Source organism: Centruroides vittatus, unplaced genomic scaffold, assembly GCF_030686945.1.
Source record: "Centruroides vittatus isolate TY-2023 unplaced genomic scaffold, ASM3068694v2 contig_559, whole genome shotgun sequence".
In the NCBI taxonomy this organism is placed as follows: domain Eukaryota; kingdom Metazoa; phylum Arthropoda; class Arachnida; order Scorpiones; family Buthidae; genus Centruroides; species Centruroides vittatus.
This window is the reverse complement of record NW_027122332.1, coordinates 1371011-1383130: the sequence shown is the minus strand read 5'-3', so window position 1 is coordinate 1383130 and position 12120 is coordinate 1371011. Positions and strand designations below refer to the sequence as shown.

At 29.7% G+C, this 12120-nt stretch overlaps 1 protein-coding gene across 1 annotated transcript in view; it reads right to left on the bottom strand.

The window, feature by feature from the left end:
- The window catches only part of nonC (serine/threonine-protein kinase Smg1), a 157467-nt gene that overhangs the window by 133815 nt on the left and 11532 nt on the right, over positions 1-12120 (bottom strand). The window contains exon 2 of the mRNA XM_067274716.1: positions 3040-3090. Within this exon, the coding sequence (XP_067130817.1) occupies positions 3040-3090 (51 nt within the window). The remainder of the gene's footprint in view (positions 1-3039; positions 3091-12120) is intronic.

Here is a 12120-nt window from a genome sequence, read left to right as displayed (position 1 = left end):
AGCAACTGCATTCGTTCTCACTTAGCAAACGATAACTGTCTAGTACCTCTCCTCAGCAGAAAATAGATAAATAATATTTTAAGACATTAAATTAAGGCAGCAAAGTTGATAGCACTTTATCATAGCATGATAATATTTCAAGTTTTATCTACCAGAAACAAATCTTTGTATTTCTTATTTGCTTCTTTCATTATGCTAACAGGTACAGTACAATACTGTACTTTAATTAAACACTAATGAAGATCACAGTTTTCAATAACAGAAAATAGCTAGCCTATAAATGAAGTAATAAGTACCAGAAATCAAAATTTAAACTATGATACTGTATAAAAGGTTTTCTCGCCTGACCTTTAACTATCTAAAATTAAATATATAAGTTTGAAATTTAACAAAATGAGCTTGTTAACAATGAAATTTAACATTCACAAAAAAACTATAATTAGCAAATTTCCATTAAAGTTAAATTAACAGTAACATGTTAAATGATACAACAATAAATGTAGGAAAAAATTACTTAATTCTGAACAAAATTATTAATTGTCGGAACGAAGTGATGACTAATACTTGACTTCATGCATTCCTTGTCAACATTATAACTCTAGAATGAGTTGTCCAATCTTTATGAAATTTTCTAGGACGACTCATCATCACTCAAGGATAAACTGATTAAAATTTCAACTCTCAAAAATGATCCATTTTTGTAGAACTGGAAATAGGGGTCAAAACAAAAATCACATTTTTCTTTAGTAAGGATCCTTTTTGAAAGTTGAAATTTTAATCAGTTCATCCTTGAGTGATGACGAGTCGTCCTAGAAAATTTCATCTAGATCAGACAACTCATTTTAGAGTTATAATGTTGACAAGGAATGCATGAAGTCAAGTGTTAGTCGCTTCCTGCACGCACGTGTAGAAGCGTCATCTAGTGGTAGGAAAATATGACAAGCATTAAAACGGTAATTTTGAAAGGTAAATGTTATCGCTAACTAGATACACAACAAATATAAAGAATCTTTGTAGAATAATAAAAAGTTTTCTTTTTAAAACATGGAGCAGCAGCGATCAATATTGATAACTTTACGATCCATTCTCTCCTTCGTCTTCCTATCGTTAGTACGAAATTTCGATCTCTAAATGGAGAAGCCAAACAAAGATTCCAGATTGAGATGAAGTCACTCAAATTCATCATCACTGATGAAATGTCAATGATTGGTGTAAGAATGCTTTACATGATCAAGAGAAGATTGAGGGAGATAAACCCCAAGAAAGATGAATCATTTGGTGGATTCTTTATCTATTTGTTTGGTGATTTTTGTCAGCTTCCTCCTGTTAAAGATACTCCTCTCTCCTCGAGTGTTTTTTACAATGTAACAATGTTCCAACAAGATCTTATCTTGTTGGAACATTACATTACATTCGCATTTGATTCTTTTCAGAAGTTAGTAATTCAGAACTTAGTAAATCTCATAGAGAAAACAGAGCAGATAGTTCCTTCACAGATGTCTTACAACATCTAGCTTCGGGTGATTTCTCTGATACAGATCTGAACATTCTGGTGACAAGAAATGGAGCCTATTTATCCAGAGATGAATTTGATCAGTTCCAAATGGCAGTAGAGCTATATCCAACAAATGAGCAAGTTAAACAAAGCAACGAAGAACTACTTGCAGTCAACTGGATGCCCTCTTGCTTATATAGCATCTGAAAACACTCCAGATATTGCCCTGCTTTCGTCCAAAGATGACTCAGTTCTTGGTCTCTCCAAGTATTTGAATCTCTCAGTTAATGCCAGAATCATGCCAAGAGTCAACTTATGGGTGCAAGGAGGTCTTGTCAATGGTACACTAGGAACTATACGCTACATTATATATGCTCCTAATGCTCGCCTTCCGGCTCTTCCTCTGTTTATTTTAGTGGAATTTGATAGCTATCAGGGACCTTTCATCTATGGTAATCTGTTTCCAATAATCCCCGTAACACGCTCTTCGAACGATGGCAGTATATTGCGATCTCGTAGACAGTTTCCCCTTACCTTAGCATACTCGATGACTATACATAAATCACAGGGATTAACTCTTCCAAAAATCAAAATAGATATAGGGGAAAAAGAGACAGCTATCAGTCTTACCTATGTTACATTGAGTTGAGTGAAAAAAATGACTGACTCAGTATTTTTAAAGAGTTACAATAAAGATTGCTACGAGTCAATCTGTAAGTCCAACGCCCATAGTGATAGACAGAATTTTTTGAGACCTTGGCATAGCAATTAATTAATGGCTTATTCTGACTTTATATTTGTACCTTTAAATGATCCAATAGAAATCAAATATATTGTTGAGAACGAATGATTCTTTGTTTCTTTTTTCCCTCATAATCTAGAAAATAAAGGTGTGAGCAGCTTTGTGTCGACTACACGCTGATACAGTGTTACTTAACTAATTATATCAAAGAACAAAAACAAAAAAATTCTACAACTTTTATCTGACAATGCTTCTTGACTTCTAACTTAAATCTACCTTACAAATGCAATTTTTCTCAAACCAATCATGTACTCATCACACTCAGTGCAAAATGGGAATTATGCCTTGGTTTTGCTTTTGCAGTTCTTTTAAGTAGCAAATGTGACATCACATTTCTAATGTTATTGCATACTCACCAACACACTTATTTGTTAATAATTTTTTACAGACAATTTTCCACATAATATTTAACTAAATTTTACTAATAATATGTAGATTAAATTATCTTTTAACATAAAAGAAAATAGTCTTTGAATTATTAATTCACTAAATTGTAAATGCCTCTTTCAACTGGAACCTGCTGATGTAAACAACAACAGGCACGGAGCAGATATCAGTTTTTAAAATGAAGATTAACTTTGAATAGATATTTTGTGTTTTTCCAATTTTAATATCTAATATATATATTGATTAACTTCAGACAAAACTAAATGAGAAGTCATTCATGAATAATATATAAAATAGATTGACTATATAAAAAGAACCGAAAGAAATGAATATAACTATTTATACTTATTCATACCTTGAGAATTTCTTCCTCGAAAGTATCTTGTATAACTGCTTGTATGCACATCTGTAAAAATATAAATTTTGGTAAACATGTATACAATTTCATATAATATTTTGAAGTTTTTTTGATATATTCATAAATACTACTTAATGATTTATAAAATAAATCTGCATGTGTTTGCATTATAAATGTATTTAATTTTTAACATAATCTTTAGACTAATTTATGTAATAAAATAAACTATGAAGAATTTTTCTAATAATTAAATTATGTATGTAACAGTAAATTATGTATTAAGTAATACATTATATACTAAGTAACATATTTAAAATTTAGTAAATTATATGTATTATTTTCTATTATTCAACACCATTCAATTTCAAAATACAGTCTTAAACATATTCTTTTGGGATAATCATCATTGCCACATAAATAGAAGTTTATAATAAAGTAGTAATAAATAATGTAGAAGTGTAATGGATTTGATTAGATAATAACAATTACTTTCACAGTAGTATTTCTACTGTACAGTCTAAATTATACTCTATGTTAATGCAATCAAATACTCAAGTAGATAGTCAAATAAATTCAAAATCAATCAATTTATAATTAAAATCAAGAATTTTAATCATATGAATACTTTTAGTAATGGCTGAAAAAATTGAATTGTCTAAGAAACAAATGTGAAAATATGTGATGTAAAAGCAAATTAATCAAAAAAGTGATAGTGGAAATAAAGGAAAATTCACTGTGAAAAAGAAATATATAGGACTTATTTCAGATGTATGTAAGCATGCATCTATGTATTTTTGTATGTATGAATGTCCTTGTGAGGTGGCACCTGATAACATAGTTATTATGCATCTATTTTAGAAAATTTTATTCCAAAACTCTTAAACCTGAAATATTTTTGAATATTTTTTCCTAAAATCGTAAACACTCGTGCATTTTTTTTATAATACTCTCAATATATTTATTAGAAATATAAATTAGATTTTATTGTGATTAATATTTTCTATGCTGTTAGTTAATACCAAACACTATTGAAATAAAAAATACTTCTTTCATCTACATAGCTTGTTTGTTTATGTAAAAAATTCAAATTTGGAATTGAATAATTATCAGTTTCAATTAGAATTAGATAATTATGCATTATTAGCAACATCCATTTTATGTCTCAAATACTGTCATTTAGCATTAAATGGAAGAACTTCATTTTCACATCACACACACTCTCTCTCTCTCTCACAGTCAGCTGCATTATATATATATATATATATATATATATATATATATAAATAAATTAATCGAAACTCAGAAATTATTAATTGCCTCATCAAGTAAAAGTTATTTTTATACTGATATTATCGATACTTTAACAAATAATTTGGTCTGTAACCTGGCAATATCAACAAAGGTTGTAAAGTTAGATATTTTAGAGTGGATTCAAAGCTGATAAAAATCTTCTAACTACAACTTTAAATTTTACCATATTTAAAATAAAAAAGAATTGATTAAACTGATTGATTACAATGTAAAAAATATTATGACTTTTCACCATTTTTTTTATTTTTAATTTTTTAATTGATTTTCTTTTTTACATTTTCAGGATAATTATCAAAAATTTTTTTTTTGATAAAATTAATAAAATTCTAAATTAGTCAAATGGTGTATGAAGTGAAGAAAAATCTATTGTTCTCAAATACAGTAAACTTCTCTAACATGAAGTTCCAAAGAATAGGGAAAATCTTCCAAGTTACCGACAATTCAAGTTAGAGAACAACAGAATAAAAAATGCCAATTCTCAATAGATTTGTATTTTTATATAAAGAATCTCTCACACACATTATATAAAGAATCATTAAATCAAAAAAAAAAAAAATTTATCAAACAGCCTGTGTAACACCTTTCTGCAAAATGTTTGATGTAACTAAAGGAATCAAACAGTTTTGCAAGTACTGTACATCTTGTTGAGATAAAGCAAGATGACCTCTCTCTTTGGACTGGAATGTTATCTGAAAATTGGTGTTGGAGAGTAGATACAACTAACAGTCTGAAAATTTCATGGAAATCCAATAATTAGGATTATTTTGAATAGAATAAATATTAAAATTCAAATCGGGAAAGTTGAAAGTAACATAAATTGGTGTTGGAAACTGTGAAAAACCTTAACTTGGAGAAAATTCAAATTAAGAAATTTGGTTGGAGACATTAAATCCCTATGCTATTCCATTTAGACCTACAAAGTGCTTCATTTTCTTTTAGTTAAAGAAATATTTGAGTTAGAAAAGTTTTACTGTATTTTTCATTTTTTAAAAAGGTAAACTTATTGTGTGCCAACACTCAGTTCTTGATAGAAATGAAGAGGAACAAATCTGTAATGAAAGGATTAGAAGTTTTGCTGGTGGAAAATCACATTTTCCAACAAGAACATCAACTTTCAAGCACCATTTACAATGACATCCTGAGATACTAGAAATTGTCATAAAAACAAGGAGAGTAAGAATAAAAAGAATATTCAACCAGCCCCATCAAGTGCATCAAGTCAACTTCTAGTTACATCCTTCTTACCTGTAGCCATATCAATGACTTTATGATTAGATTTAAAAGTTACATCATTGAAATGATAGCAAAAAACTTCATACTATTTAGATTCTTTTCAACACCAGTTATTATTGGGTTTAATGGAGAAATGGCCTGCAAACTTGGAATCTTCCATTAAATAAACAATATAAGTAAGAGACTTTACACTAAAAGAAGCAAAAGAAACAAAAGCAGTTACTCAAATATTTTCTTTGTGAAAAGTTTATATTTTTGAAAAAACATTTGTTTGTATGCATTTAAAACAAATTACTTTGTAATAAATACTCAATCTGTTGATGCTGAAGGGAAAACTGTAATCTTTACTTTGGCTATTAAAGACACAAATAGTATTCAAATGATTTGATCAAAAGAGCTTGTGCTTTAAGTTCTAAAACAGTACAACTTACAGTATTTGTAGTTTGATAAAATTTGCTTCTTGTCCTTCTTTTGAATTTTAATGGTTATTAAAAGCTTCTCTATTCTATAAAAGTTTCTTGGTTTCAAAGTTAAAATCTTTTCCAAAAAGATGTGATAAGTCTACAGATTAGAACCTGATATAGGAGCATTTGTGCTAAAAGAACAGATATTACACATGTACACTATGACAGAGAATGTAGTTAATATGGTAAGTATATCAAACACCAAAGACTGATGCAATTCTTAAGAAAAAGCCTGAAAAATGTGAAATAATTGGCCTAGCAACAAGATGGGGTAGCATGTGTTTGATAGTAAATTGCATCCATACTAATAGCTATTCCTTACTGCCATGGTAAATCCCAGAAGCCACAATGTATGAAATATAACTGGAACAATTAAAAAACTTTTATCTCTTTTTCATTACCCTTATGTGATGACCTAATATCAAGACTCTTCATAAAAAGTGAAAAACTCATCTTCAGATTGTCATAAACCAAAATAATAACCAATGATATTAAAAACTATGCTTTGGAGAAATATTTCCTTGATTCATAACAGCATCCTCCTTGCTGGAATATATGATCCTACGTAAAGTCAGAAGAGCAGTAATTAGCATAGAAAAATCTGCTCCATGTTGGGTGAGTATCAGAATGAAGAATATGGAATTGAAAGAAGGAAAAAAAAATTTTGAACTGCATAACTTAAAGTCTAAGTACATTCTCTTAGAATGAGCTCACACTGAACAGTTAAAAATGCTTACAAGCATATGTAGTTTAGCTTAAGTCAATTTCAAGGTTGTTAAATACAAAAGGCTCACACTGAAATAAGGCACATTCCAAACTTCTTAATCAGAACAAAATGTGACTAGTGCAGTTCAACCTATGTTTTGTACAGTGTGACTTAAACCAGTGTATGTTAAATGGTGGGCAATGATGAAGCTAGACAACTATATAATTTTAATATGAAAGAACATTCTAATAAAAATGATAATTGGAAAGTTACAAGCATATAAAAAAATATATATTTTTTTAAGTAACAGATGAACCCAAAACTTTCTCTTTCATTTATTTAAAATGTAGAAATGGCTAATAGTATTAAGTGCAAGTTCATTATCTGATTCAGAAAATGACATTGCCAATATAGCACTGTAATATTCATAGTAACAGTGCAGCTTAAGAGTAAGAATACTGTCAAGCAATAAATCTTGTTCTTTCTTGTTTCTTTAGCATAGGTGAATATAGAAACCAGTTTTAGTTAATTTTGTTTAGAAGTGTTAAGCACTTTTGTCAATTTGGTGTGGGTTTACCTTTAGAATTAGTTTACTTCAAATTATGGAAACGAATTTAAAAAACTCTTAGATGTGCAAGAAAGATCTAAGCATCACTGTATTCGATTGAAAAGTAGAGAACAACCTCCAACAGAGTTGTGTAAGTTTAAATTGGATTTTTTATCATTCTCTAGAAGATATTGAAAAAATAAAAAACTGACTGCTCTTCAAAGCTAAAAATGTGAAACTATACCAAAATATTCAGAAATTGTTCAAGAGGCAGTTATTATTGTAATGTCATTGCCACCAACCTAAATATGTTACTCAGAATACCTGTTTTCTACTCTTCAAATTGTGAAAATTTAAGAAATTAAATTAAGTACCTGACTGATAAAATTTTATTTTTAAGAACAGATTTTCATAGTTAAATGAAAAAGTGTAGATTTGTAGCATATGGAAGTTGTATCAGAATCAATAAGTAATTAGCATTTTAAATATAAAAGACTGAATTTTATTTTTAGAAAAATTTTGAATTTTTTTTCATATTTTGTTTTTGTATTTTCTATTTTCATTCATATGTAATTTTAAAAAACCTTAAGAGTATAGTTATAATCATTATTTAAAGAAATGTTACTTTATATTTCTTTCTTAATATCTTCTACTCGTGCTAGTTAAGCATAAATAGCTACCTAATCTAGAAAGCAACTTGATAATTCATGTGGTGGAGATGAAATGCATTACTATAAAAAGGTAATAAGCTTGGTCAAGCCGATCTGATAGCATGCTCCACAAAAGTAAATCAAATATTAATTTTGTTTAAAATAAATTTTATAAATTCTTGGAATCGATTAGTTGTTCAGAAAAATTTTTCACTGAATATATAGTAGGGGATGTGGTTTATAGATTCCAGAGGAACCGCGTAGCTTTTACTATAGCTTACAGTGACCGTAAACAAAAACATTCAGTTGCCTTTTGCACATGCACATGGATTTTCTCAATAAATGGATTAAACAGAGCATGCGTGTGCATCTGACAGACACACAAAAGTCCTAACATAAGCACTTCACCACTATAGTGGTACGTACTAAAAAAGTCAGAGTCAGACAATTTGAACACCAACTTATCTCTGATATGTTGATATCAGAGATAAGTGATTTTCTCTAAATCATATATTACTTTGCATCATACAAAATAGCATTTTTCTTTTTTTTTTTTATTTACATATCTATATCAATTCATATATGCGGTACATGATAATTATGAATATGCTATTCCAAAACTATTTTCAGTCACTTCAATCTAACAGAAATCAATTTTAATAATAATTTATTTTTTATCAATAACTTCTAAATAATTATAATTACATCAATTTCTGTTTTACTGAAGCATTAAAAACTGTTTTCATGTTTTAATAACATAAAAATTGATGTGGTTGTAAAATATCAAAAATTGGAATTAATGTTGAACTCCTAAATAAATCATTGGAAATCATAATTCCATCAAAATGCAGTCTAATAAACAACTGAAAAACTAACAATTTTGGTTACAATTCTGTTTATTACTTGCTGATATTATTTCTGAAACAGCAAATTGCTCTATAATTTAAAGCACACTTACACTTAAATTATGTGATATGTACCAAAAGTTTAGAAACTTAGCATATAGTTCCTTGCCTTGAATAGTTTAAAACACCAACAAATGACAACCTTCAAACTAATCTCCTTGAGCAATGATACACTTTTTCTGCTGCTCATAATGCTTTCAGGAATATTGCAAAAAGCACTTTTTGCAACCAACTGTAATGCCTCCTGTAATGTTGATTTTATCTCATTTGATGACAGAAGGACTCATTCAAACACAATATATCTAGATGCAAAATATGATATTTGAATGACATTTGAATGAGTTCATCCATCATAAACAGCCTGAGATTGTTTAGTCACCAAATGAGATTAAAGTACTGTATATTGCAGGAGGCATTACAGGCGGTTGCAAAAGATGGTTTACAGCAATGCTCCTAGAAGCTGTACATGTGCCAAAAAAAGTGTATCGTTGTCCAAGGCGATTAGTTTGAAGGTGGTTGTGCATCAGTGTTTTAAACTATTCAAGGCAAAAAACTATACGCCAAGTTTCTAAACTTTTGTACATATTGTACAGTACTGTACATACTATATATAAATAAACTTTGCAAATGTATGTGCAAGTGTTTTAGCCTTATAATAGATAACATTCTTCAAACTAACTGTTTCTCAAAACCTTTCTACACTAATAATATAAATGAAACAACAATTTACAGTTAAAACATTAAAACTGAAAGTATCATAAATAAATAACAACTAACCCGTTACAAAGCTATACATCCACCAAAGCCGAATTATCGGGCTTTTCCTCCAGTTCCAAATTATTAAAATTATTTATTTAATTTAATTATAATTATTAAGTTTAGTAAGAGATGGCACCTAACGCCAAGCTCTAGTGCCAAATTGTCTTATTAATTATTTATTTATTATAGCCGACTCTAGCCCGATAATTCGGCTTTGGTGAATGTATAACTGAAAGTATCTTTACCTATTATCATTTAGATAATAGATAAATAGCAAATCTTTATTAAATTTGTCTTTGTTCTTCTGTTCCTTTTCTTGAATATAGCTTTATCTGAAATAGACTTTTGGATATAAAGTTCTACTTTACATCCAAAGATCAATCCTGTAAAAATTAGTAATTCAAAGTCAACTTTCCATTAACATGTTTTCTTTAGTGTCAATTAGTTTTGAAATCTGAATATCCTTGTAGTTATTTTACTTAAAGCAATACGAAATTCATCATACACTATTGGAACATGTTAGCTGAATGACCTTGGTCAAAACAGTTTTTACTAAGCCATTTTGTTAAAACCCGTTTTGTCTAGTTAAAACTAGTTTTAACTCAAATTCATTTTTGACTAGCAGTAAATTCTAGTTATAACAATGACATCCAGTAAAAACTAGTTTTAACTAAAAACGGGTTTTTTACTGTAACATATATATATAAAGGATCGGCAAACTGTATCCATGAGGCAAATCTGGCCCATCAATTGTTTTTGTCTGAGCTGCAAACTAAGAATGGTAATTAATTAACATATATACAAGGTGTCCCAAAAGTCTTTTTCAAAATAAAAAATCAATATTAAAATAATGTATTGGTTTAATAAAAGAAAAAAATTTTGTAATAAAGTACAGTCCCTGGGAATTTATTTCTTAAAGATAATGTCATATAAATGTGTTCTGTTATTTCGCTGGCACACTTCTACACGGGAGGCAAAATTTCTGAGAACTGCTCAGCATGTGTTCTCCGTGATTGCTGCCATTTCTCAGATATTTTGTTTCAATTGATCCAGAGAGATAGGATTGTTGCTGTATACCTTTGATATAAGGTAACCCCACAAGAAAAAAATCCATTGGTGTGAAATCAGGCTACATGGTGGCCAGTTTACGTCACCTCATCTGGATATCAATTTTCCAGGAAAAAGTTCACGAACAACCGGTATAGACTGGTTAGATGTGTGAGACGTTGCTCCATCCTGGAACCATGTGTTTCGATTAAAACCAACAAAATCTTGCAAAGCTGGTACGAAAAAGTTGTTAATCATCTCCACATATCATTCCGAATTAACAGTTACTGTGCGACCTCTTTGATCTTCAAAAGAGTATGGGCTAATTATTCCTCACACCGACATTGCAACCCAAACAGTGACTATTGGTGAATGAAGTGGCCGCTGATGTTTATGCTTTGGATTCGTTGAATTCCAGTAACGATAATTTTGCTTGTTAACATGACCATTAAGGTGAAAATGTACCTCATCTGAGAATAAAATGTTGAAGGACAAAAATTGATTAACCATTTGGTTAGCGAAGTTAAGCCTCTCAGCACCATCAGTTGGCTTTAATTCATGAACCAATTGTAAAGGTGGAGACACAAGTCTTTACGCATTATGCGATGTACGGAACTTTTAGGAAGATTTAACACACTTGCCCTTTTGCGAACAGAGAGAGCGAGAATCACTCTGACTGACTGGTGTACGCTCTCCACATTTTCCTCGCTTGTTGATGACCTTGGTCGTCCCATCCGAAGTTTGCTCATCATGGAACCAGTCTCTTCAAATTTCTATACCCATGTTTTGATGAATTGAGTACTTGGTGCTTCATTTATGTGACGCAATCGATGAAGATTACAAAATTTTCGCAACACTATAATGGCAGAATTATTGTTTTTGTAAAACTTGCGCAAGCAGCACGCACGCTCTGCTCCTGTAAAACACTCCATAGAGACTAAATTCCCAAGGACAAGATAGCGATCAGCATAACTCCCGCACCCCTACTGTCAGTTGCGTTCACACAGTGGGTAAAACAAATTGAAAAAGACTTTTGGGACACCAGCTATGTGTACTAGTTATTAAGAATTATTTTTCAACCATTTAAAAATGTAAAAACCAAACATCACAAAATCCAATAAATTTGTAAAGCCAACCAACCACTGGATTACATTGGGCTACTTTTCTTTTATAAGAGATGGTACATAACACTGCCCTCTAGTGACAAACTATTTAGTAGTAGTTAATTAAATATAATTATGAAAAAGTAGCCTGATGTAATCCAGTGGTTATTTGAATGAAAAAACAACCAAAAACATTTAAAAATTTAAAATAATCACTGCATTTCTTTCTCATGGTGTGTTAAAAAAGAAAAAACAGATTACTTGAAATTTAAATTTAATAAAATTTTCACATATCCATAAATAAAGCTTTATTGGAACACAATCACAGACATTCATTTAAAAATTAACTAGAG